This window comes from Ammospiza nelsoni, chromosome 5 (assembly GCF_027579445.1).
Source record: "Ammospiza nelsoni isolate bAmmNel1 chromosome 5, bAmmNel1.pri, whole genome shotgun sequence".
In the NCBI taxonomy this organism is placed as follows: Eukaryota; Metazoa; Chordata; class Aves; order Passeriformes; family Passerellidae; genus Ammospiza; species Ammospiza nelsoni.
The window spans coordinates 41,484,489-41,512,374 of NC_080637.1; the positions used below are offsets into that span (position 1 = coordinate 41,484,489).

The 27,886-nt window shown below is 37.5% G+C and overlaps 1 protein-coding gene across 2 annotated transcripts; it reads right to left on the minus strand.

Annotated features, from left to right (window-relative positions):
* MGAT4C (MGAT4 family member C) lies at positions 1 to 27,117 on the minus strand. Of its 2 annotated transcripts, XM_059472859.1 has the most exons (4): positions 26,983 to 27,117; positions 7,812 to 7,965; positions 3,468 to 3,615; positions 1 to 1,725 (listed from the first exon to the last, which is right to left on the minus strand). In XM_059472859.1, the coding sequence occupies exons 2-4, from the start codon at positions 7,950 to 7,952 to the stop codon at positions 569 to 571; spliced, it is 1,446 nt and encodes a 481-aa protein (XP_059328842.1). In that variant the 5' UTR covers positions 7,953 to 7,965; positions 26,983 to 27,117; the 3' UTR covers positions 1 to 568. The 2 variants fall into 2 exon arrangements, with proteins under 2 accessions (XP_059328842.1, XP_059328841.1); XM_059472858.1 differs by lacking the exon at positions 26,983 to 27,117 and having other exon boundaries at positions 7,812 to 8,031.
* Positions 27,118 to 27,886: the final 769 nt, after the last annotated feature.

Here is a 27,886-nt window from a genome sequence, read left to right on the forward strand (position 1 = left end):
TTTATAATTTTATACATTCCCTTTTGACAAGAAGTTGCAATGACTAGCCACATTATTTTCTTACAGTGCTCAGAAGTAAACTGCCAGTTTCAGGACAGATCTTGTCACAACTGCCTGGAAAAGAAACACATTACCAACTACAGTACAAACGCATACTACCATAGGATTTAAAATTTTTATACGCATTAGGTGCAATCCAATTTCTTTTCACAACATAATGATCATAGATTCAAACCTTTTGGCAGTTATAAGACAGATTTTTTTTTTTTTTCTGTATAGTCCACAAGATCTCTCTTACAGAGAAATAATAATAAAAAAAGGGTTTAAAGATCTCAAGAGAGGTTTGAGAACCTTTTGTTTTCTATAAAATTCGAAATTTTCAACAAATAAATGTTTGTATATTGCCTGACCAAACTGGTAAAAAATAAATTGCTTTACTTGTTTTGTGATTTTCCCCAGATATTCTGTGTCTCTAGTAAAGAGCTGAAGTGTTTGTTTTTCTGGGGAGTGGCACCAGTTGTGACCCAGTTGATTGTATGCACTCTGCACCTTCTCGGGTGGCCTCGTTCTATTGATTTGGTGTTTGAGAAGTCCAGACGCTAATGCTCCTAATGATCAGCCATTCTTTTTGACTTTTAGTAACAAGTATTCTCATGCAGTTAATATCAAACAGAACTTTGTGCTCTACATCTGTTATTTCAAAATTCCCATTTTTGAACTCCCCTAGTCTCAAGTAAGTTGTACATTGTCTTCCTTTTTTACTGCCTACAATCTTTTCACCTACTTCCAGGGCCCCATGATGTAAAATGTCATTTTGTCGATCTTCAGTTCCAGTGACAACTTTAATTTTACTGATTTTAATGGGCTTTTCAAATACAATCCCATAGAAGTCTCCAGTAGAAGGAGCCTTGCCCCAGAAGTACTCATCAATGCTGCTGTAAGCCTTGCTTGCCTCATAGTTTTCAAATACATTCATATTGGTGTGCAAGTTTGCAGGTGGGTTGTCAGGGATATCAAAGGACTCCTCTTCAAAATCATCATCCTTTAACTTATTTTCAGCTCCTTTGTAAGATGAGTAGTATCCCATGTGCTGGAAGAGAGATGGCTTAAAACGTATCACTTCCTTTTGAGCTAACAGCCCACGAAAGTGGATGAGCAACCAATCGCAAGGCATTTCTTGGTAAAACATCAATAGAAAATGGGCCAGGCGTGGTAGGTCATGGGAATGGTAAAGCTTTCCAATGTACCCCAGCTTGGAGAATTCCAATGTCACCCAGTAGGATCCTTCTCGTGAGGTAATAACTTTCTTAACAGCAGTCAAAAAATTCTTTGAGCAGCGAACATCATCTTCCAGCATCACATAATAGTCAGAAAGATTAGCACAAAAGTTTAGAAGGAAAGCATAATCTACATTTTGTTTTGATCGGAACTTCACACGGTCCTCGGGGTCATTGTAGTTTCTCTTAAGGCCATCCAGTACAGGATAGTAATCCTCAGGGACGTGAATAACTATTAATCTGCCCGCAATTATGTGATGTGCAAATTTCTGTGAAATATCCTGGACCATCCCTTCACACCAGGCTGAGTCAAAATCTGCCAGCTGTACTACCACTGCAATTTCTTTGAGCTCCTCATAGCTTGACTGCTCAAATATGGACTTGATGGTCTCAAGCAAGTAGTTTCCTTTTCTCCGTTTTACAGAGGATAGTCCAATTGTAAGATACCCTGTACAAAAGACAGTTCAAACAAAAACTGAGAATCTGATATTGGAAGCGATTTTATCACAAAGATATTCTCCAGAGCTGTGTTTATATTAAATAAACCTTGTGAATGGTGAAGACTGAGAAATTTGGTATGTGAGTTTATTGAGCTGCATGCGACAAAGGACCTTTATTGCCTTTTCATTAGGAGGTGTGATATTGTGAGCAAATGGACATATGGCGACTTTTGTGTTAAACATTCACTTGTTTACTGCCAGGAGTAGCACCCTGAGGACAAATGCCAAAGCAGTGTGTATGTTTATGCCTTGTAGACAAAACCACATATACAATGATAAGGCTGTAAATCTGCCAAAAGAAAGGGGATTGTGAGGGGATTATTCACACCATGCTTAGAAAGCAAGAAACTACCAAATGCAGCACTTCTATAATTTTAAGCCCTCTAAAACTCTAGTTATATCTCTGCATAACTTTATAGTTTTATGAATTTCGCATGGAATGTGTTCATTTTTAGGTGAATTTAGGTGAGTTTTTCCTTCCTAGTAGTTTTTCTTCTAACCCTCTTTCAGGACTCATCAAGCATTTTAAAGGGAACATCCCTCAATTTAGACATTATTTTAAAGTAGAAGAGAACTTCTCTCATTGCTTGTACAAATATTTTTTAATGCTGTTACATTCTTTCTAGACAGAGATATATCTTATAAAACATGAAATTTCATTTCTGCTGTTTTGTAGTCACTGTCATTGTATTCCTACCAGCATTCCAAATTAGGATTTTTTTCAGATGTTTGCTAATATATCTCTATTTTTGTAGCATCTGATGTAAAAAAATGTTAAGACTGTGTAATTGACAATGTGTACCTAAGTTGAACCTACCCCAACTTTCTTAAAACGTAGTCATTTGTAAAAGACTGCTCTGATAGTGATTCAGGGTTTCCCTTGAGGCCTAAGTCTGCTCAAAATGAAGTGGTACAGTGAAGCACAACCTCCAGAAGTAATTTACACTGCATACAGAGCCATTAGATTTTTTCAAATTTAATTTGAACAGACTTTATAGCTTTCTGCAACTGACGTATTATTTTATTTTACCTTCTGGGCTTGGACTTCAGGGTTTTGTTTATGTATGTGAAATGGTTGATTTGGAACCCAAAGGACACCTAGGTATGGCCATATTTCTCTTTTAGAGGAAAGTCTTGAACCATGTGTGAAGAATAACTAAATAGTCCATCTGCAGATGGCTGTGAGAAGAATCCTCCTTTACTGTCCCGATAAGAGCACAGTTCTCCTTTTCAGCACAGCTAAAGGAGCAAGGAGGTCCATTTGCAGCTACTGGGCTGGCAGGATAGTGGACCTGAGGGGTGCATCTGTGTTATGCCAAGCGTACTTAAGATTGGATTTACCAGTTATACAGAGATTGACAGTGTGCTCTCTGAGGGTGGTTGCAGAACACCACCAGCATGTGCCTTGCTTCTGCTTCCTAAATCATCTTCCTCTTGCCTGGGAGGAGATCCATGGAATTCTGCTCCCACAGACCATCCAAGGGCTGCCTGCAGGACATCTACAAGTCAGGCAGAAGGTAATCAGGCTGCTAGGTTGGGACTAGAGGCCACGCAAGAATGGCCACTAACTCTCTTGGGACTGTCACTGCTTAACTCAGCCCCTCTTGCATGGAAATACCACAGGGACTATATGGATTCTACACCTTTTTAGATTGCCTCATTTTGCAATATTCAAATTGCAGTTACTTACTTTTCCTTGGCAAAGGTGTGCCAGCTAGGTAGCGATAGGAAATGTTTATAGATCCTGAGAAATTAGACAAATCTTTAAAACTGTGAACATAACGCTCTGGGTTGAGCTGGTGCGTGGCTGTCTCTCTGATTAATTGCTTGTCCCCTTCCTATTAGCAGGAAAACAAAAATAACAAAAAAAGGGAGAGAGAGAAACACATTTGTGAATGTCAGTTAGAGAGGAAACATGGACAGGCAGGTTTCCAACAATAACATTTTTCAGTTTCAGCTTTCAGAAAAGCCTGTAGATGTCACCTCATTTAAAACAAAAACAAACAAGCAAACAAACCCCCCCCCAAACCAACAGGCATTACTGAATACCATACATTTTGACTAAGAAAATCTACCATAAGCCTTCAGATTACAGTAAAAGAAAAAGAAAAAAAATACTTTGCATAAAACTCTGGAAAGGTAGCAAATATTAAATTATTGGCCAAAAAATGCTGTGGTATTCAAAAGAGGGATAAGAAAATATCACTCAGCAACAGATAGGAGAACTTTCACAGATGTAAAAACACAGATTTTAAAAAAATGTTTCTAGTGATTAAAAAATATACCAAAACTGCTGGAAAGGAAAGAAATCTAGATCCTGGCATCTGGCTCATTTTGACATTTTTCTGAGAAGCTTTGACTCAGGTTTGCGATAAGAAGAAACGCATGTGATCATGCAGACAGTAAAAGTTTCTCTGAATTCGGAGAACATTTTTGATGGCATAGTCAAAATGTACATTTATGACCACACCTCCTCTTCATTCCTCCTTCTTCAGTCCTCTTCCAAGAGGCTTCCCTAGTGATAGTAAAGGCACAGAAGGTAAAGAGAGGCTTCATCAGTAGTGCCCTACCCATAATGTCACTTGGGCCTCAGGGAAAGTCTGCTCCTCAGTCCTTAAGAAAAGAGAAAATATCTAACAGCTCATGAAGATTGTATTTAAAAGTAGGAATGCTTATTTAATTTATGTGGTTTGATTTTAGTCTGATGGCAGGCACATGAATGAATGAGTTTGTTTCTTCTGATGTATGCAATATGTTAATGCACTAAAACTGTGGGATCTGTCATTAAATGGGAGCATTGTGCGGTAATAGTAATGCTGCTAACTGAAACAACCACAGGAACTGTAAACTGTGCTCATATTTAATGGCATAAATATTAAAAATGTGTCAAAGCTAAATTTTATAGCACAAATAAATCTTTCTGTCAACTGATCTTACATTCATTTATAGTTCATTGTTTTTCTTGCATAGTAGTAAAAAAATCCACTTCTGAGCTAGGTAAAGATCTTTGGCAGACATTCAGGGGCATCTACCTGCACTGTTATGCTCTCTTGATCTTCAGTGTCTCTTAAGTAATTTTTCTCAAGTGCTTATGCACCACTTTGCATTTGCACATAAATTATGAGAGGAAGTTTGATCATCAAGTTCAAGATTAAAATGTAACTTAATGATCTTGAAAGAAAATACACCAAAACTTGAGGAGATTTTCCACTAAAAATGTCAGGTGGAAAAGAAAAAAGGCTGGTCCAAAAACTTTCTTTTTTCAAAACCTTTCTTTAATATCTGAGAAGCAAACAAAACATTGTGTCATGGGTTCCAGAATGGAGCACCAAAATTCCTTGTTTCATAAGGTCTTGGAATGGAAACTTATTCCGCTGGCTGAGGTTTTGCTACATAAAATTTTTAGAAATAGACAATGTCAGAAGAAAATGTTTTGATTTTAAAAAGCAAAACATCTAAACTGACCACAAAAATTTTTCTTTTTTGCCCCCTCTTTAATAAATAGCTTTTGTGGCTAACATTTCTTTTTAATAGCTGCTCTTTCATTCTTTTGTTGAATGATGGGCAAAACAGAAATCTGGATTTTTTCAAAAGATTAAAATCTGTTTCTTCTATCTCTGACTATGTAGAGGTCAGTGAAGCTGAGGAGCTTGATTAACTCTTCTTGGTTTTCTTCTCTAGATTTTTCTGGAATGGTTTTGGCTTTCTTCTGTTAACTAAACTCTAACTTGCATTCCAACGTTTGCTGGGAGATTCATGTGGGTGCCATAGGATGAATGGCAGTTCTCCACCCTTTATGAGGATGCCCTGCTCTGCTAAGGATGCTGTGTCAATTACAACAGTGTAATTCTTTGCATATTGCCCAAAACAGTGATTAGTATTCATAGAAGAGCACAGAACACATGCTTCACTCACAATACACTTACAACTCTGAGTAGGTAGAAGACTCCCTTGTGAATTTTGTGCTATCTGGTATATTTTAGCTCATTATGTCTTCAAAATGCTTGATCAAATGCAGTTCATACATTGCAGATGAAACACCTTAAACTGCTTTTCTAATGCACATCAGCGCTGCATAACTGCATGCCCTCCACCCAGTGCACTTCAGTTATTTTGCCACATGGGCCCTTACTTTCCATTTCTGCAGCAAATGCCCTGCAGAAAACAGTGAAGGGATTTTCTGGATACGTGAGACCCTTTGAGGAAAACCAGAAAGTTTCTCTCCTCCCTTCTTAAGGTTTACCAAAATGAATGTCATTTTAATACTCTGACTCTTTGAAAAAGACGCTTGTGTCACATCTGGTGCCAGAGACACGAGCACCACAAGCCCTTGCACAGCCTGGTGCCCGAGACTGGCAGGGGGAACTCTGGGTCAGATGTCTTTCCTCTAACAGCTACCCTCGTCCAGCAGGAGATTGGCTGCAATTCAGGGCTCTGAGGACTTTCAGATTTTCATTCCCTGAGGGAAACTGGTTAGCCTGCTGTGCTCAAAAGCTTTTCCCAAGTCGATTTCTCTTCACCACAAACAGTGAAATTGCTCATCTTTTACCTCAGCAGAGAAAACACACCAGACAGGGTGTGTTTGGAGCTGTCAGACAGGGTCAGGAAGTTTGAGAATAAAACTAAATAAATAAGTTGAAAAGTCAACATCCTAACACACTTGAAAAACACTTGATGGACCATAAAGGTATCGAGAGACCTGGAAGAACTCTCAGGAGACTTGGCAAGAGACTTGGCTGAGAGCTGCATGAATGCAAACATGCCAGAACTGTGATGAGAGAAGCAATGAAAGAGAGTGAATTTATAAAAGGTGGCGGGGAGGGGGAAAAAGAAATTAAGAAAAAGACATGGAGCCATCTGGGGAGTTGGCAAATAGGCAGGAAGATTTCAGAAACAAGCCAAGAGGAACACCATTAGCAGTGATAATAAAAACACTTTCAGAAACATCTGGGGGACTTTGAAGCAATTAGTGAACAGAGAAGAAACATTAGGGAAAATGCCACTAGGAAGAAAAAGTGGTAAGTCAGGTCAAATTTAATCATAACCAAGAAAAGTTAAATAAATAAAAAAGTGAAAAACCTTTGTGGTAAACGAAGAAATATGTCTGTAATTGAGTAACCTGCTACAAGAACGGGCCATCTTTTAAATGGCCTAGAAAAGTACTAGCATAATATTAATATTGTAAATATTTACAGTACTGTTATAACTAATTTTATAATTATAATATTTTAAATTAAAATAATGATGACTGTATATATGGTTCTGATAAATAACATAAGGATTTTACTGCTTGTGTATTACACTTTTAGACATATTATTATGTTTCTTTTCAGATGTAAATGAGATCAGAATTCACCCTTCAAAATACTGGAAAATCCATACTGTCCCCTTTCAATTCAAGATAAAGACAGCATTATCTAGTCATTTCACAATATAACAAATTCTGTTTAGCCATTTAACTACTTGCAAGATTCAGTTTTCAACCACTATGATTTTTTACTGGGCCCAGTCCAATCTCCAAAGAACTGGAAATTCAATCCATTAATTGAGTCTCCAGGGCTCACTTGGCATTCAGCACTGAAACACCCCTAGGTTACACATGAACCATAGAGTTGTGCTATGTTGCCAGTAGCTTATTTGTTGAAATTCCTACATAAATATTTCCACATTTTTTTCCAAAATCATGAACTTACATTAGGTTTCATTTGTCTATTTTTTAATGCTGTAGTACTGAACCCATCAGACTAAAATCTGAGTTACAAAGGTAGGAAACACACAAAATAAACTCACTAAAATGAAATTATTTATGCAAGGAGCCTAAAGTAGATAAAATGGGTGTAAATTTTCTTTTATAATTCTATTTCTAAAATAGCATTTAATGCAGTATTCAGAGGTGAGATTTGCAGTGTGTACAAAACATGTTGAAAAACAGCTCACATAAATAGTTCAGATGTAGTTTATCCTCAACAATTTACCATTTTACTCGGGGTGTTTTACTGTTTTGTTGTTTCAGGATCACTTCTTTGCAACTTACCAAAACATAACTATCCTCAATGTACAAGTTCATGAAGAGCAAGCAAACAACAAGGATTCCTAAGAACGACACTGCTGATCGTTTCCGCAAGCATCTCATTTTATCAAAATATTTCAAGTTGTGTCTTGTGAAGAACTGCATACGGTAGTGTCACCTATGAATAAAACCACAGTATTACAAGAATGGTCCACCTGATATGCATGACAACAACTAAACTTACCTTCAGATGTATCAAATCCCTTCAAAAATACATAGACTGCACTTTCATGCAGAATTAACTTCATCTAATCATTGTCATCTTAAGGTTTAATACACAATCTTAACCATAAACTAAGCTTCCTTTTTTTTTTTTTTTTTTTTTTTTAGTGTCAGTAAAGAAAAAACATTTACCCACTGTCATACCCATTTTAAAGTGGGCTTATGATGGATGTCACTGTGGCAGGAGTGCATCAACAGTTAAGTTTTCTATGCTTAAGTGTCAGATCCCAGCTTGGTGGCTGGAGATGATGCTGTGCATTGTTCCCCCATGTACCTGTGTCTCCTCCCAAGGACAGGCCAGGTCAACGGGCAAGGAGGAAATTATTGCCTGACTCAGTGTTGTTACCAATAGAAGAAATCTGTATGCTAAACACAAGTAAGGCAAAAATAAGATATCTTCCCTGAGGAGAAAAAGTACTCGCAAGACTGTATAATATCAATTAGAGTTTTTCCGTCAAAGTACAGAAGTTCAAGGTGGTTAAGTGGAAGTATTATTTCCATCTTCAGAAGAAAGGCGGGTCTCCAGCCCAACCAGACACACCTAAGCAGAGTATTGGGAAATCCTTACCAACCTGATTAGATAAATCAAATAAGGATGGCACAGAGATCATGAAGCCCCTGAATATTTCTGGTCAAGATCAAGAAGATGGACTGTCTGGTCATATTCTAATGTTGCATATTCATTTTAGTAATTTTACTCTGGAGAACAAGATGAACTCTGTTCTTGTCCACCAACTTGTAACACTAACCTGTGTAGGACTGTAAGTGTTTGAATAAGATTTGGCCCTAAATTAAAGATCTCACCGCCCAAAGTCTGAGGGATTATGAACAAAACAGCTGACTATAGACTTATTACTTATGTATTAAGTTCTTACTCATATTTTAATTATTTTCCACAGCAATTCATCATTTTTCAATTGAATTTAATGTATAGAAGTTATATACAAACAAAGACTTTAAAGCTAGTCTATGTGAAGTAGTAAAAAATATGATACATGCAATGGTTAAACCCTGCACTTAAATACCTTCATTTTTAAAAATATTGACCATCTACAATGATACAAATTAGGACATATTAGGAGTTCCATAAATGATTTGTCATATCATACAGAAAATTTTCTGTCCTAATAATAAAAAATCTACCAAGCACAAAATCCAATGTATATTTCTTTTGCCAAACTGAATAACCACATTTAACAGAATAAAATTTGAGTCCATTATACTCCAGAGAAGCAGGAGGTAAATATATCAAATATTTGAAATGCAATTAGTAATTGCAAGGAATCTATAGATTTGAAATGAACTGCAGTAAATGGAGGCTGGTTGTACACAGAATGCTTTTATATTCACTATGTTGAGAGTAAAACCAATTTACAGGTTGCATGAAGAAAAAAAAGGAATCAGTAACAATATACATTTTTGTCTGTCTTTATTTAGGGTGGGCTGAATAAAAATACCTTGATTATTCTGAAGCTGAAAACCCCAGTGTAGATATTTTTTGAAGTTACATAAAGATTTTGTTTTTCTTAATATCTAAGGACATTGAAAATAAACCTCAGGAAGGAGGTGCTAAAGACATGAATCTCTAAACACCAAGCCTCCCTGTACCCCTACAACTCCCTGTGACAACACAGTTATTGTTAGTTGTCTGTGGATCCAGCAGGCTGTTGTGGAAATGAAAGGTTGCCCCTGTTTCAGAAAATACTGTGTTACACATACGATTTGGGTTTCACTTTTATTTCATTCTTTTTTTGTTGTTGTTTCCTTCTCCCCTGCCCCCTCCCTTCTTCTCACAGTACAATGACTGATTTTCAAACCACTTCACTCTTTTAAAAACCAGTCAGAGGATCACTGGATGGTTTAAATACTGACACTTCTCATATTAGTGGCATTAACTATTCTGACTATTGAAAATGCAGTTAGTCTGGGTTAGAGTCCTTGCGGTTGCTGTCAACATATTGCATTTCCCTTGGGTTAAAAAAACCAAACCAAACCAAAACAAAAAACCAACAAAACTTGGAAAATAAATAAATAAATAAATAAATGTGGTTTTTTCAGTCACAGGATGAATATATGTAACATATTTGCTGTCTGGACCGTGGTGTTACACAGGTCCCCCATCTTTGCCCGGAGACACCTGTCTGAAGTCCCCAAGGGTGAGGAAGGGGCTCAGAACCATATTTTTCTGGTCATACTGTATGAGATCATTCCTACGTTGGGTTAGGAATAAATATAGAGGGAATTACATAGGTGAGGCTGGAGGAACTGTCATGACCAGGACTGATGTACGGAGAGAGGAGGACACAGTACCGTCAGCGCTCCAAGACCCCCGTTGCTAGCGCTGGTGGCACACCACGCCTTTACATCTCTGTTTGCACGTGGAAACATCTGGAAGCTCAACATCGTGCCAGGGGCGTCTTTGTTCATCCGATCCGATCTCTTGGCAGGTCCGTGCCAGGTGAAGGCAGGGAGGGCGGGTCCCGTCACGGAGGAGGCGGTGGCACCGCTGGTGACAACAGCAGGTGGCAGCGCAGGCTCGCCCGTGCCAGCCCGGCCGCTGTCGCCGCTGTGCCCAGCCCGAGCTGGGCTGGAGGCGCTGCTTGACATCCTCACACCGTAAGCCCTCGGCTCAGAACGCGCCCAGGACCATCCATATGTCCTTACATCTTCCTCTGACATCTCTGTATCCAGTCTGTGCATTGCATTTTTTCTTTTTTCTTTTTTTTTTTTTTTTTCAAGTTATGTCATTCACCTTTTCAAAAATAGTCTCAGAGTTTCCTGCACTGAGACCTCTGATTTTCTTTAAGACCATTTGAGCAGAACATTCACCATTACTAAAAATCTTTGATATTGAAAAAAAGGTTCCAATTCATAATTCAATTCTGAAGGCACAACTTTGCTTGAAGATTTTATGCCTTCATTATTCATGCATAATCAAGTAGCTATCAGAATGGTATAAATGCAATTTGCTTCATAAAGCTGGCATGAAGCAGTTAAACAAAATAATTAATAAACCTGCATAAATTATAAATCTTTTCCTTTCTAGATGAGATGTATGCCTTTTCTCAGTCTCTAGAGAGGGAACTTGTAAGATCACAGATCTCTATGCACATGTATGAGCTGCTATCAGACACATATGTGCAGTTTTACATGGTAATGAAAAATCATAATTCTTTTGACTTTTTAACACACAGTGAAGAGGTGGTGAGCCAAAAAATGCAATTACATACTTTTACAGCGAGTAGATGCTGTTCTTTATAGGATCTACAAAGGTGTGAAATCTGTGTAAAATGTCAAGAATTGTTTTTCACATGACACTGCAAGGTTTTCTCTTGCAGAATTTGCGACACTCAGAAGAATTTTAACATTTTTTTAAAAAAAAAGTAATCCCAAATGACCATCCAGAAAGACTGTTTTTAATAAGGCAAGTCCCTGAAACCAAAAATTGAAATGAAAATATTTAAATTTATGTCTATTAAAATTTTAAAACAAATTTTAGTTTGGATTTCAATATGGCTATTCCCAAGAGAAAAAAAAATTACATAAAGCAAGGGGTTTTTTCCTTTATTTTCCTTTTTTCAGAGAAAAAGACTTTTTGCCATTCATAAAATAATTTCTCTAATTCATGTACACTCCCTCTGGTAAACAATTTTATATTTGATCCATTCTAATTCTTCATCACCTTCTGATAATACTAAGGATTTGTGCTTTGTCCTGCTCTTAGAGATTATCACTTACTTTCCTTACATATTTCCTCCATAAACAGATACACAAAAGGCTCTGTGGTGTTACTTTACCCTTAAGGTTACCTGCACAAGTTAAGGACTTAGCCTTACCCCTAACCAGTACAGTTAATTTGTTTGTATCTACAGCTGTACAGGCAAGGAGCAACAAGGTCATCTTCCTATTATATTCTGGTGTGCTTCAGTGCTGTGCCCCAGCAGCTCAAAAAAAGTTGCTTATTTAGGGAGGCACTGGTGGCTGTGAGAAATGTCAACTGAATTATTTTAATATTTTAATATTTTAAAATGAGACATGTAGATTTACCTGCCACTGTAGAGTCCATATTCCAGGAGGTGGAGCTGATCCTCTGCCACATTTATTATATGAGATAATACAAAAATATCTTTCAATTATTAAAACCCTTGTGAATCTTATTGTAATCCCTGATTTGATAAAAACACTCAGAAGCAGGCACTTTATTCCTCAGCTTTGTGATATACCATTCTATACTTACTGAACTTCTTTACTTGCAGTTCTCAATGTGTTTTTCATTTTTTCTTTTTGGAAGGCTGCACACAATACCTCAAGAATTACATTCAGTTATCTTTATAAAGTCACAAAGGAAACACTTCTAAAAAAAAGAAAGGGAAAAGCCCCAAAACAAATCAGATTTTTTACATGATTATTATTAAATTTTGCATGTACCATGACTTTCTTATGCAAGAATAACAAAAATGAACCCTAAATTGTGATGTAGAATTGAGCTACAGAGGGTAGTGTACTAGAGCATTGTAATGGATGGGTTATTCCATAGGGCTCAGACAGATTCCCAGGCAGATTCACTGCCTTACTGAAAGCCTGAATGTACACATAAAATGTTTAAGGCTGACAGGCAGGATGTTCACTGCCACTGGCAGCAGGGGAATAAAAACTAGTTTGAAGGAAAGGAAAGTTTAACTCAGAATGAGGCTAACAAATCCAGAGGAGTTCAGGTTTTAAACTAATCATAAGTAGATTGTGCGGCTACTCATGCTTAAATAAATGGTTTAAAGATGATTATATCGTCTGAATTCTGGGTTCTAGATACAGGAGGTTAAAAAGTGGAGATACATTAGTAGGCAGATTACTCAAAAGTGGCACTGAAGAAAGGATGGCCTAAAGAAGTAGGTTTTAGAAGAGAATTTGAAAGACATGATTATCCTTGATCCACAGAAAGTGAAACAGTATTTCAAACACTAATGTAGCATATAGATATATACAGAGGATTGGAGCTTGGGAGGAAACAGATGATTCAGCTGAGGCAAGTTACTGAACAATGAAGAAAAGCAAAGAGCTTAAATTCAAAGCAGGTGTTGGTGGATGAAGTGTCTTTCCAGTCTGACAGCTTCAGAGTGATATAAAATTGAGTCAAAAACTCTGGCTGTAACATTCTGAGCAAAATGTAATGCATTTCTTCTGGCATGGAATAGTCAAGTCTAATCAAGGGGAAGAGATGACTAAGAAGTATGAAGTTGCATTGACTTATGTGGTAAAGCACTATCTAATCCATCATTGGATGGATGGCTGTATACCACTGGATTTATTTTATCAAGTAGTTGTAGTGTAAAATATGAGTTTTAGAAAAACTATATAGACAGTGAGTTAATGGCATGTGGAAAAAGCCTGGAAGATAAGAAAAACATAACAAAGAAACCTGAAATAACCCTGAATTTCTGCTCCACAGAGACAAAGCAGAGATTCAACTAAAACAGCATTGGTATGAAGAGAGAAGGAACAGGTAACTGTGACATCCAGGGAGAGTGAGAGTAGCAGCTTTTAGAGATACAGGAGTGGGGAATAAGTCTGCATCAGAAATACAGGGAGAAATGCTGTGCATTGAAAATAGCACTGGGCATAATTCAGAGGAGAGAATTTTTAGAAAGGTGAGGATAGACATTGTTACATATATAGGCAATAGATTTTATCCATTGACTCATCAATTAATGAAAGGAGTACATGGATGCACGTATTGATAGATTCAACAGAAGATAAAACTTTAATGAATAGCTCTCACACAGTACATTTGTACAGTATGAGAGTACTGGGATTATGAGAAGCTACAGGCTAGCAGATAAACTAAATTCCTTGAGTCTATTGGGGACCAGCAAGAATAAACTAGAGAGATACTATCTTCACATCCCCCTCCTGGTGTGATACTTCAGCTCTAGGACCTTCACCAAAGCACAGACTCTGAGCTGAAGTGTCAGCAACACTTCCTCCATGTGTTAACTTATACCTCAATGTCCCACAGCCTTCAAAGTTTAGAGCTGAGAGCTTGTAAAGTTCCATGGACAACCCTGTTTTAATAGAATTGCACTGAGACAGAGACAAACATCTTTTGGGGATAAAAAAAAGAACAGAAATGTTTGACCAAAGCCGACTAATCTTGATGGAAAGAGTTTCACCTGATGAAAAGCGATTCTGATGAAATCAGTTCATAGTTTTCTCATCAGCACACTCTAGCCTCACATAATAGAGACGTGAGTGCTTTTTCAGAGAACTGCAAAATCACAGAACAGCTGAGGCTGAAAGGACTTTTAGAAGTCATGTGTTCCACTCTCCTTGTCTGTGTAGTGCCACCTGGAACCAGATGCCCTCAGCAGTGTCCAGACAGCTTCTGAATATAGGCAAGGAGTGAGATCCACCCATTCTCTGGGCAGCATGTGCCAGTGCTCATGATGTTCAGAGGGAACTTGCTGTGTTTCAATTTGTGCCCATTAACTCTGTCCTGTCACTGCTGGCTCTGTTTTCTGTTATCTATTCAGGTATTCACATACAGTGTAAGGTTCCCTCTGAGCCTCATCTTCTCCAGACTTAGCTGTCCCAGCTGTCTCAGTCTTTTCCTATAGCAAAGATGCTCCAGTCCCTTAACATCCTTGGGCCCCTTCCCTGGACCCTGTTTGGCATGTCCATGTCTCTCCTTTAGTGAGGAGCCTGGAACTGGGTACAACACTCTAGGAGTGGCCTCACCAGAGCCAAGTGCAGCACAACCCTTGACCTGCTGGCAGTGCTTTGTCTGAGGAGCCCAGGATACCTTTTACCTTTGTGTGAATCAGCACAGGCAGGTTGCAGGAACAAACATAAAACTCTTAACAAAATGCACAGAGTACATTCACTTTTGTTATTCCACATCTGGGGATCCTCAAAACAGGACCCAGGCAAACAAACAGAGCTGCAGGCACTGTAGAGCTTGGTCCATGCTAGAGGGTCACTGATCCTGCTGGTTTTGCCTGTGTATCAGGGGTTTGCACAGGCGTAGTTTACCCTGTGCTTGATCTTTCTTGCAGCAGAGAATAAATCTCCAGAATGTTTGATAGGGTGTCTCTAAGCCTATCACAGGCCTATACTATCTAAACACAGATGTTCTGCTTGTCAAACACGCAAGGCTAAGCAGCAATGAATATGATATATGTGTTTTCTGACACCCCAGCTGTAAGTCACTTGAGTGTGTGTTTACAATACTCCTTGCCAATTTTCTGTTATTTCCCTACAGTCTTTGCTGCAAGGGCATATTACTGGCTCTTCTTCAAATTCATGTCAGCTGTGGCTGCCAGGTCCTCTTCTGCTATGCTGCTTTCCAGCTGGGTGGTGCCCAGCATATATTGGTGTAAAGGGCTGTTATTGGTGCAGGAGTTTAAACTTTTCCTTGCTGACACTTGAGGTTTCTGACAGCCCAATTCTCCAGCATGTCAAGGTCCCTTTCAATTGTAGCACAACTCTGTGGCATATCAGCCACTCGTCCCAGTTTTGTGTCACCTACAATCATTTAGTTATTTGTAAACATGACGAGGAGCAAAACCCCTCAATTAAAAAAACCCAAAGAGCCTCCATGCATTTGCATATATTTGTGACTAATATAAACCTATCATTTAAGGTAACCTTAACCCTAAAGGAGGACCTAGGCACTGAATTGTGACAATAATTCTCTATCCTTTTCTTGCTTCACAGTGTTTATGGCTTGTTAGAAGGCAACACCAGAGATGAACAGCCCTGAGGGATTTTATCTGATTAGGAATGAGTGTCATATTTTGTGATAAGTACTCACTTCTGAGGAGATACCCTTGGTGTTGAATATAATGGACCTATGTCAAATATTGAAAGACGTTTTTACCTGGCATCCTTACATACTGCTTCACAGAGCTCACATTGGGATATAAGTTTGGGGGACACTGCCAAGATCAAAAAGTAATTTAAGTAATTTTTTTTATATGGTAATTTCTAAATATTTTTATTACTTTTTTTAATTAATTGCATGACTGGGTCCCTTAACATCTACTTAGACTAGGTTTGACGTTTTCAGAAGAGGAAAAAAGTCCATTTAGAAAGTTGTCTAACTTTTAAGGGGCAACTGTCCAGCTCATGAGATTCTACCATATAATTGGATATTTGCACAAAAGCCATGTATCTGTGAAGGTCATGGTGGCCCTGGGAAGTAATGTAAAATAGATTAGAAAATTAAATGCCAGAAATTTTTTTTCACTGGCCATACAACTAATTTGTTTCTAAGACAAAAGTTTCATTAGGACTTTCCAATTAGCACCAACTTCCTGGTCAATAAAATAACTCATTTTATATAAAAGGCTTAGAAAACTATGGATAGGTGTGTGACCAACAATTCTTCAGTAAATTTTGATGAATAACCATATATAAGATGAAACGAATTCTTTACAAAATGCTATAATTGTCTTTTCTTTTAATGTTTTGTGTCTTCATCTATTGTCACATCCAAAACATATTTTTTATAGTTTATTTTCAACAGAAGCAATCTAGTGTGTGGACAAAATACATCCAAAATTTTTCATCTTCTGCTTTGATTCTGCAGTCAGAGTAACTAGCAGAAACCCATCTTAGATCTCTGAAACTGTTCATGAGTTCAAAAACCAGTAGTCTTGACTGCATTAGTTTGATTTTTAATAAGAAAGAACTAAAATTATTTTTGCTGTTGAGTGGATTGTGTTATTTATAGAATAGTCTGGCCTTGATCAATTACATTATTTCATGTTGACTCTGTAAGGAAGGAAGATTGTGGCATTTTCAGGGCCCCCATGGCAGGAAGGAAATGATGAATCTGACTCCCTGTTCTTAGAAGGCTAATTTATTATTTTATGATATCATACTATATTAAAGAATGCTATACTAAAACTATACTAAAGAATAAAGAAAAGATACTTACGGAAGGTTTAACAAGATACTAATGAAAAACTTGTGACTCGCCAGAGTCCCAACACAGCTGGACTGTGATTGGTCATTAAGTAAAAACAATTCACATGAAACCAATCAAACAAGCACCTGTTGGATAAACAGTCTCCAAGCCACATTCCAAAGTAGCAAAACACAGGAGAAGCAAATGAGATAATATTGTTTTTCCTTTTTTTTCTCAGGCTTCTCTGCTTCCAAGGAGAAGAAATCCTGGCAAAAGGATTTTTCCAGAAAATATGACAGTGACAGAAGATGGTTTTAGCGGTACCTAAAATCTGCGATGTTATCTTGTAGTCTAAGGCAATTTGATCATGGAAGCAAAGCAGGATCTGTAGTAGGAGGGGGAAATATCTCTGTTACCATTATCAGCACTGCTTTTGCCTTCTGAGTTAATATTAGTTTAGAGACCTTGTGAATAAATCCTTCAAAGAAAAGAGGCAGACCAGGTGCACTAGCAGCTTCCAATTGCAATGATGATGAATTCAACTTTAATCATCAGATTTCCCACAGACTTCATAAAAGTGGCTCTAGGCAGAGTGAAAAGAGCCCTTGGATGAATAGCTTCATGCCAAGCTAACAGGCATTTCAGACCCATGGAGCTGAGTAGCATGGGATCCCTGCGAGCACACCGACTTATCTAAAGCTGCTTTCAGTGAGCGCGGCCATGCTACCCTTTATCTCTGTGACCTGTCAAGTAAAACCAGCTCCATTTGAGAAGGGAACATCTCTCCAAATCCTGTGCCTGTGCAAATCTCAGCTATTCAGTGAGAAGCTGAAGCCTGATTTCATTGAACTGATGAACCATTATTCAAAGGAGTGGTGGAGAAGGAGAGGGTGTTACTACCTCTGTCTTGCAGCAGATTAGTTTCCCATTTTTCTAGAAGATGTTTAATTCATTTTACTTCTAGCTTCAATTTATGCTTTAGTAGCATTGTGTTTGGTGCTATCTGTTAGGTTGTGCCAGGGATAATTTTGTAACCTAATTAAAAAACTTTCTCGCTTTCCTGTCTTGAAAACAAAACAAAGCAAAACAGAAGAAAAAAAATCAACAAAATAGCTGGATGATATAGTCAACCTGTCAGGTGAGCCAAATAGGTTTTTCATCCTTACTACATGTCAAACCTGATGATCAATAAAGGCTTAAATTACTTTTCCTGCTATTCTATATTTCAGTTATGATAAATAAACTCAAGCCATGGCAATAAAATACTGTTAGTTACTGAGGTTTCTATTACAAAAAAATATTTTTGAATTCCTTATTTTACCAAATAATTTGTTAAATAATCAAAGCCTAGTAGTGGAGGCTGAATAAATATTTAACAAAAATATTTGATGCCTTTTTCTTGAGTCTTTTAAGATAAACTTCCAATCCACTTTTCCTCTGAAGAAGCTATTAAATATTTTCCCACACTAGTGACTGAAGACCCTTACATGTGTCTTAAACCATATCAATATATAAAAATAAGATTAATAAATAAACTAATTATTTCCATTAAATTTGATACATGGACAGGAAGGGATTTCTCACTATATGGTCAAAAATAGCATCAATAAATCTAAATGTGCACTTTCAACATCTGTTTAATTTCATTTTTACAATGCCAGCCGCTACAGTGTCATTTGGAAAGAAAAGAGAATTTTAGTTTGACGGAAAAAAAGTATTATAAAAGAGTTTCTCACTAAAAGAAATTACATTTCTTTGCAAGTGAAGTTCAAACAAGACCAACTGATAAGTTAAATTTTATTTGAACCTGTGCACTAGGAGCAAAGTGTAGCACTTTTACTGAGAAGAAAAGCAACCAGAATATCCACAGTATCTTAAATAAAATAAAATAAAAAAAGAACAGAAATAAAATCTCCATGGCCAGTTAAAAATAATTTCCTTTTTATTCTATATTTTACATCACTTCTTAGATTTGCCCTTGTAGGTACACTAGCTCTCTTGTTTTTGAATAGCTCCTGAAATGCAGAAATTAGTTTAATGGTGAGTCTTATGTAATGACGTGTTCCACTTTGCTCAAACTGGTTCCTTTAGAACACCAACCTTGCAATATCCTTCTGAATCACCTTTTGGAGAGGCTTCTCACCACCAGTGAGAGCTCAGGGAAAATGGAGAGCTCAGGGAAAACAAAAGTCTAACTCAGCATTGGCAAGAAACACTGTTGTAAACGCTCATAAAATCTCAGTACCCTATGTTTTTTCTAATGAATTGCAATGTAAATAGATTTAGTGAGCCTCAAGGAAAAGAGACATGGCATCTTTTCAAATAAGGCTTTCAGGAATGACTACAACAGAGGAACATATAATAACCTTATTGACAGATGCACAATGATCCTGCGGTGATACTTTCAGGCCACTGCTCCACTAGTGATTGTTGGGTGATATGTCTATTGGATGTATGCCCCATTGTTTGAGAGCTTATTAGACTTGTGCTTCATTGTTTTTTTAAAATGACATTTGCTTGGCCAAACACATACACCTAAGCTAGTCACACTTTGTTTGTAGCCAACGAAGAAAAGTATTTCTAAACTGTGATGCATCTCACTAAAAGACTATTTTCTAAAATACATCAGATGAGTTGTGCCCCCAAAATGCCCATTTCTATTCACTGGCAACAAAAACAGTCTGAGATGTCATACTCAGTTATAGATGCACAAAGGGAGGAATACCTTTCATGTTCCCTTAGAAATTTCTTTGCTCCCTTTTTAAGCGCAGCACATAATCAATAAGCCACTGTCTCTATCTCTAAAACATAAAACTACAGCACAGACTAGCATCTATCCTCAGAAATGTCTTAATTCTGCAATAACACAAGGCCACATTCTCCATCATCCCCATCTACGGCACTATAGCTGGCCCATCTTGTCTGTAGCAGACTGCTACAAGTTTCCCTCCAATAAAAATCTCGAGTGTAGTTGTCTACCCCAAGATAGTTCCCTTTTTGTATTTCACAAACCAGTTCTCTGACTGCAGGTATGAGACTCTGCAGCTTCCCCCCATGGCTTTACCCAGAACATGGTTTTGCTGCTTCTAGAGTTTCCATTGACTAGGTTAATCACAGTACAGCACACAGTACACAGACTATTTGCTGTATGACTATTGGCTGTATGTTATTAGGTATTAGGTACCTGATAGCTTTATTGCAGATATATGAACGTTGAAAGAGATACCCATTGAAGGGCTTAACAACCACGGTGGACCCATGCCCTTAATTTGTGTTAATGGGGGAACTTATTTGAGGTGGAATGGCAGGACAGTAAGTCAGAGAGCTGTTTCATTTCAGTGCATTACGGGGTATTCAGCCCGCGTACTGGGTCTGGCTGAGATGGAATTCATCTTCCCACAGCAGCCCTCACAGTGCTGTTCTTTGCATTGCTAGCTAGAAAGGTGCTGATAACACACCAGTGTTTTTTGGCTACTGCTGAGCAGCACTGGCACAGCACCAAGGCTGTCTCTCAACATTCAGTAGGATGGGGGTGGGCAAAATCCTGGGAAAGGACACAACTAGGCCAGCTGACCCAAACTGATCAAAGGGATATTCTGTACCATGTGATGTCAGCTCAGATATAAAAGGTAAGGGAAGGAGGAAGAAGGGGAACATTCATTATTTACAATGTTTGCCTTCTGGAACAAGTGATATGTTCCTGCATGCTGAAGCCCTGCTTTCTGGCTGTAAACTGAGTAAGAATATGCTTTTTAATGGAAGCTCTAGAGACCATGGATGCATCCTCACCAACTGCAGGCACAATGTGCTTGGGAAAGAAATTATTCTCAGTATTGCTGATGATCAATATTTTTCAACTGTAAATATTTTGCAACTAAGTTTTATGACAGGATCTTCTGTGTGTGGATTAGAGAAGTGGGACTAAACATATCTGCAAATGCAGCCAAGCAAGCACAGAGTGACTTGCTGGTTTGTATATTGGAAATATGTGACTCAGACATTTAACTATAGTAAATTAGAGGAAAATGACTGACTTGACTGCAAGTGGAAAATCAGGCAGATATTTTGCTTCTTTTGTTTAAAGTTTACAGTTGTTAATTTTATATGAATCCTTAATGCAGATAATAGGCACAGGAAGAAAAATGAAGGGGAAAAACCAAAAATTCTGGCTCAGTTGCCAATCTTTGATTAAAATAAATATGGTAGTAAGAGAGGCTCATGTACTAGAAAGTTTTTAGAATTCTTTGCTGGCAAAATTTCTGCATGTTTGCGCTTGGGGTATTTTTAATGCTTCACCGTGAGTTTTGGAAGTAGACACTTCAAGAAGAGCTGTGAAGTTATATGGAAAATTATGTGATTGCTTCCCACTCTTCCTGGTGACTTCCAGAGCATGAAGCCAAAAGCCAGAATGCAGCTATGTTTTCAGGTGCCATCAGCTCTCAGTATGACATAGTATCTAATAGCTACTCAGGACATATGCAGTATATTTTTTAAACTTGGTCTTAGGAGGAGAAGTAGAAGAATTTCAATATTATTAAAATTTTTATACCAGTGAATGCTTAAGCTCTAATGACCATTGAGACTGTACTATAACAGTGATGCAGACTGTATTCTGCATCACTTTCTAACACATCTGGACTGTAGATATCAGCCTAGGCTTTTAATGTTCTTTTGACCTCTGACTGTACAAATCCTATAACATTAAAATGATACAACCTTGTAACATCATTAGGTGAAATAACATCTTTCTGTGATTCCACTGAGCTATGTTAATACATTACTTTAACATGATACTTGAAAAGTTGGTTTGTTGCCTAAAAGAAGGGTATTCCAGCAAGTTTGTGTGCAGTAAAGAGCCTAGGTTTTTTTTTTTTTAGTCTACCTACAGAAAAGAAGATGATCAGAAATAAATTGCATATTATACATTACCTGAATTTTTCTGTTTATTTTGCATGAATGTTTCATGTTCTGTAGCTTGGTAAGTACACAGTGATTTTCTATTGCTTGTTTCTCTTAAACTACATGACAATGCAGTTTGTGTTTTTATACTGGCTTAGAATGCGCAATGACTTGTAAAGAAGTGCAAAAATATAAAATATTTCAATAATTAGATGAAATTACTGCCATGGGAAGGCACACCTTTCACTAGACCAGGCTACTCAGAGTTCTATCCAACCTGGCCTTGAATATTTCCAGGGATGAGGAATCCAAAGCTTCTCTGGCAACCTGTTTCAGTGCCTCCCCACCCTCACAGTAAATAATTTCTTCCTAATATCTAGTCTAAACCTGCCCTATTTCAGTTTGAGTCCATCTCCTCTAGTTCTGTCACTACATGTTCTCTCTTTAGAAGATTATTTGTAGGCTTTTCTAAGTTAATGTGAGTTAAAAATATGGAAACACACATGGATGAGGTAATAATTAATTAATTCAGCAAAAATATTGATAAAACATCAACTAGCAGATCACTTAGGCTATTTGGCAATTACTCTCTTCCATGTAGTCAAGTTGAAATACATTATTCTACTTCCATAAGTGGATACAAGAGAGAAAAAAATTGCTCTTTGCTGGAGAAAACTATATTTTTCAAAGAGTTTGCACTTTTAAAAATTACTTTATTAAACAGACAATTCTTTCAGAGATTTTTACCTGACCTCTTTTTGCTTTGAAATCTGTATATGTTGTCTTGTAAGCCGCCTGTTTGAACAGCACTTTATAAATGACTCCGTATTTTTATAGGAGACAATGACAAAAATTATAACCTGAGAAATGCTTAAGAATTTGAAACATCGTGGAAAATGAAGAGAAAATCTGCAGGTGATATATGAGCTCAGTTTTCAGTTTGATGAAGTTCTATTGTATACATAAGCCACAATTATGTCTCCCTTTACAAAAAGACTTCTACATTCCTACAACGAATAACTGTTGATTTTGAATGAAAAGCAGAACATCTTTATTAGTGCATATGATTTCAACCAAGAAAAGTGTCTCATGGGAGTTATTTTTCTATCATGCTAGAACTGATATTTTAGTTCAGAAATATTAGAATTAAAATAGGCTTTACCCTTCTCTGCTGCCTTACAGTGTAGCTTAAAATTTTGATAGCTGTGAATCAGGGATTTGATCTTAGTATTTCAAAGGCAAGATCTAGACCACAAAGTAAATGATAAGAAATAAAGGGAGAAAAAAAACATGAAATAGATTTAAGATGGAGGGAAGCAGAAAATGTGCTTTGATTAACTGAAAGGTTAATTACTGAAAGACTTCCTCCACATAGCATACTGTTAATTAGAAAGTCTGAGCAATGTGTGATTTAATTTAACACTATGCAAAAGGCCAACATGGCATAGTAAACTTCCTGATTCTTCTTGTGTTTGTGAAACATATAACTTTGTGTTCTAGACTAAAGGAAAGCTGCTTTTCCTTTTTTCTTTACTTTAACAGATGAAAGGCAAGGTTAAAAAAATGAGACTTTGGTAGGGATGACACCAATTATATACCATGGATTAGTGTTCTTACCCACCACTGTCACCTTAGCTCTGATCTGTTAAGCACATTGGACATGGAACAGAGCTGTTTTGTACAACAGGGTTTCTGGTCATCTCAAGAGGAATATTAGGGTGTCTTCCAGAAAGCAGCAAGTCTTGAAACTCACATTCCTTTTCTAACATTTTGAGAAAAGTCTTCCCATAAGAACGGAAAGTATACTGCTAAAAGTGTTCCACAACAATGGAACTTCCAGCAGAGTGCCAGACTGTCCTGCTTATGTCTCACCAGAAGCTCCTCACTCCTTATGACTTTTGGAAATACTCTGAGCAAACCATCAGCAGCACACATGTGAAGGTACTGACAATAAGCAAAATGTATGGGGAGCCCAGAAACGTCATCAAATTTGGCATCTCCTGGTGTGCCTCAGGGACTGAAGGACTGTCGAATTCCTGATTTACAAAGAACTATAGAAATGGGCAGAATGGACACAATATTGGATAGTGAATTTGAGGGAGTCTGGGACAGAGTTCACGAGATTTGAGTCCCCGTTGGTGGATATATACATTTAACAAGGAAATCTGTGGAAAAATTTTTTATAGGATAATCAAAAAGACAGTCTGGGATTACTAATGTAGTACCAGGCCTAGACAAGGCATAAACCCAAGAATTAATCATTGTGTCACTGTCTCCCACACTTTGTGCTGTGAAGGCAGTACCTTGAAGCCGGTTGATAGTACTGTGAGCAGAAACAGCAACACTTTCAACCATTAGAAAAGAATTCATCCTCTGGTTTTAGTCACCTGAGCATTAGTCATATAATCCATGCTGCTCACACAGGCACTCATTATAAAGTAATCAAATGTATACTGACATAGCTGTTTCAGAAAGGTGCTCTGAATAGGTAAACTCTTTCCATTTACTCCACTTTTTCAAGAGTAAAGTTGACTCCTGTCTTAAGATATTGCTGTAGATTTTGAGAAGTCTAGAAATGTAAAGCGATTTTCTCCAAATTTTATTTGAAGGAGAGTGGTAGAATCCCATCACAGTAGTAAGTAAAGGAGAAATAACAAATGCATGACAAACAGCATGAGTCAAGTAGGAGGAAAAATGCAAATTCTTCCTAGTGCTATACAATTAATTTTCAAGGATGTAAAAATCCACATTGTCACAGACTAATAATTAGCTACAGCTTATTGTCATTCAAGGACTTTTAACATGACCTGCTCTTGTGTAATGACTTTTATTGTTCATTGCAGAGTCAGGATACCCATTTCCATTTATGCTGCTTTATGGATAATTCATTAAAATCTACCCAGCACAGGCTAATATTAATTTGAAAAAAAATGGCTGCCTCTTCAGACTTAGAATTATTTCTATTTAACTAACCCATGTTAATAGTAGTTAAATGAAGAAGAAATAAACCAAGAAATACAAGCAGTGTAACAAGGAAGATACAACATCTCTCAAGCAAAGAAAAGGTCCACTCAATCCTCCATGTTTGGGACAGAAATTTTGATAGCTTTTAGTTTAATGTAAGCAAGCCCCAAGCACATAGGTTAAAAAGAGTATTGGAAAGGAAGAGGGAGTGATCACTTCCCATCAATCCCCAAATAACAGGGCCTAGTCAAAAACTAGAGGTCTCTCAACAGCTCCTGTAACACTCATTGTACCCACCATGGCAACTACCTCGTTAAGCACCTTTTCCCTATAGTGGCACGAGTTTACAAAGGAAGGTATAATTTTCTTTCTCCATACTTCTGTCCTTTGTTTTTGCTCCATGTGATCTGCAGGAGAATGTCATAATTGGAAAAATCAAAGCAAATGGCATACTGGCAATCAGGTCTGCTTTTGACAACAAAAGTACTAAAGCATGTATAAAATTCTTAAATAAACTTGCAGCATTGAATAAAAAAATCAAACCCTTTTTCTGCTCTGAAAAACCACATATATTTTAATCTGAACTGACATCATACCTTTAACAGTGCATCATTTCTGTTGGAGAAAGATTTGCCAACAAGACAAACCTACAGTCACAGACATCTAATTTTCTAAGCTTTCATGATTAATATTTTATGGCCCTCACTGATCTGCCCAATCTTGAGGAAAAATGTGGCACAGCTAAAGAATTTATCGGTATCAAACAGGAGGTAGAATGCAAAGTACAATAGAGATGTCATAGTAGAGTATTGAGTTTGCTCACTGTTAGCTGAAACACTGCATGGAGTGCTTTATTTGAACAGCAGAAACAACATTAGCATACACAAGTATGATAGCATACCCACTAAGAGAAAAATATGATAAATGCTATTTTAAGGGTTTTTTTAACTCTACCTAAGCATTTCATTTTATACAGTCTTCTCTAAAGTTACAACTATACCCTTTGCTGCAGATTTCTGTAAGAAGTATTTAAAATTTAGCCTATCAACATTTTGATTTATCAGCATTAGAAAAAATATAAAAAGGAAGTTATTCTTTTTCTGCATTCACTGATGAATCTCAATAAGACATCAAGGACCACCAACTGTAATAAAGACATTTGAGGAGACCATACAATTCAAATAATTTTGTTAGTGAGTCAGTTTGCCTTAGTGAAATGTGAAATAGTGAAAAGTGAGAACAGAAGGACTGTAATGTTCTTTGTAATAACTTTATCAGTTATGCTGAGGTGTAGCAGGAATAACACATTTGGCTATAGCAAAGAGGAAACAATGAATTTACATAGATAAAGATACTGGTTATAATTCAATTAATATCTGCCGTTTACAAAAGGCTGTCCACGAATCACCATTTGATGATAATGTAGTGATGTATGAGGTTTAAAGACTGGCTGAAAAATCCCTAGGTTAAGTTCATTGTTTGTCCTGCCTAGACTGTGCTGTGTGACTCAGGTCAGGAGGACACAGCTATGTAATTTGCAAACAATCCAGAGTAAATGTTGGTGCAACTCCTTGTCAGACTAAAATAAGCTATGAAAATGAAGCTCTGGTTTGTGATACACTTCTCTGTACTGTGTCAACTACATAAGAGAAGTGACCAGCTTCATCATCATCCCTTCTAATCATAGGATGTTGGTGTGATATTGAGCAGTTCCTGAAAATTGACAAGTCCAGAGGCACTAATTCTCCAGAAAGGTTATCCTTATATACAGGCCTTGCAATAGTGGCTGTTTTAAGCAGTCACAGCATTTCCACTTCCAAGACAGAAATGCTGCTTGAGGGGGTGGTCAATGGAGTTCATACAGGTCAATTCCTACATGGAATCAGGCTATAACCAACACTAGAAAAGGTCATCTCTGGCTTTGTCTAGCCAAAACTTGAAAATCTCCAAGGACATTGCACAACCTTCTTGGTACCCTGTCGCAGTGCTGCCCTGCCCTTCCAGTAGATTTTTCTTGCCCAGGTGTCTAATATGAAACTCTCAGGATGTAACCTCTGACATTGGTAGGGAACTAAAGCTGCAGTTCCACTACCTAGTATTAAATGTGAAAATTAAAGATGAAAAAAAAGTCATAAAAGCACTTACAACATTTCATTTGTGCCACCAGATGCAGGAACTGAAAACTTCAGTGCAAAGTCATCTCACAACAGCTCATAAGAAAGACATGAGAACTCTCCTAGCAGAATGCCTTACCATTTGGAGATCCAAGTGAGAAACTGAAAGACAAGAAATGAAAATACATTTTTCAAATCTCACCAAATTTATTAGGAACAGCTATGGTAATTACTACCAGTGTAGATCAATGGGAAAGTTATTCAATTATCTATACAACAATTAAAATGCAGATGATATTCAGTCATCTGTATTTCAGAATCTGACAGTTAATATTACCAATTTTCAAGTAAACCCACATCCTCATAGCACACCCTCAACAGTAGTTCAAAATTCATACCCACGAAGAAATAAGAAGTGCAAAGGGGAAGATAGAAGGAAGGCAAATCACAGCTTGAAGTGTGTTATCTCTTAAAATGCCTTATCTGAATGAAGATAGCCAGCTGAAAATCTGCCTGTGGATCTCCAATGAACCAGTAATGTTTTCATCAAAAGTAAATCAGATTGCCCTAATTCCGAAAGCATTATTGAACAACTGTAAGAAGCGGAGAGTGCTACAATAAGTGGCATATTAGGAATATGAGAACATATTTCTGATTGTTCCAGCAGCGTTTCTACAAACTGCAGAAGAAAATGCTTTTAAAAGGATGTCTAGGGAAGGGAAGGGAAGGGAAGGGAAGGGAAGGGAAGGGAAGGGAAGGGAAGGGAAGGGAAGGGAAGGGAAGGGAAGGGAAGGGAAGGGAAGGGAAGGGAAGGGAAGGGAAGGGAAGGGAAGGGAAGGGAAGGGAAGGGAAGGGAAGGGAAGGGAAGGGAAGGGAAGGGAAGGGAAGGGAAGGACATTGATTCAGGAGACAACAGATCTAGCTACAGGTGAGTA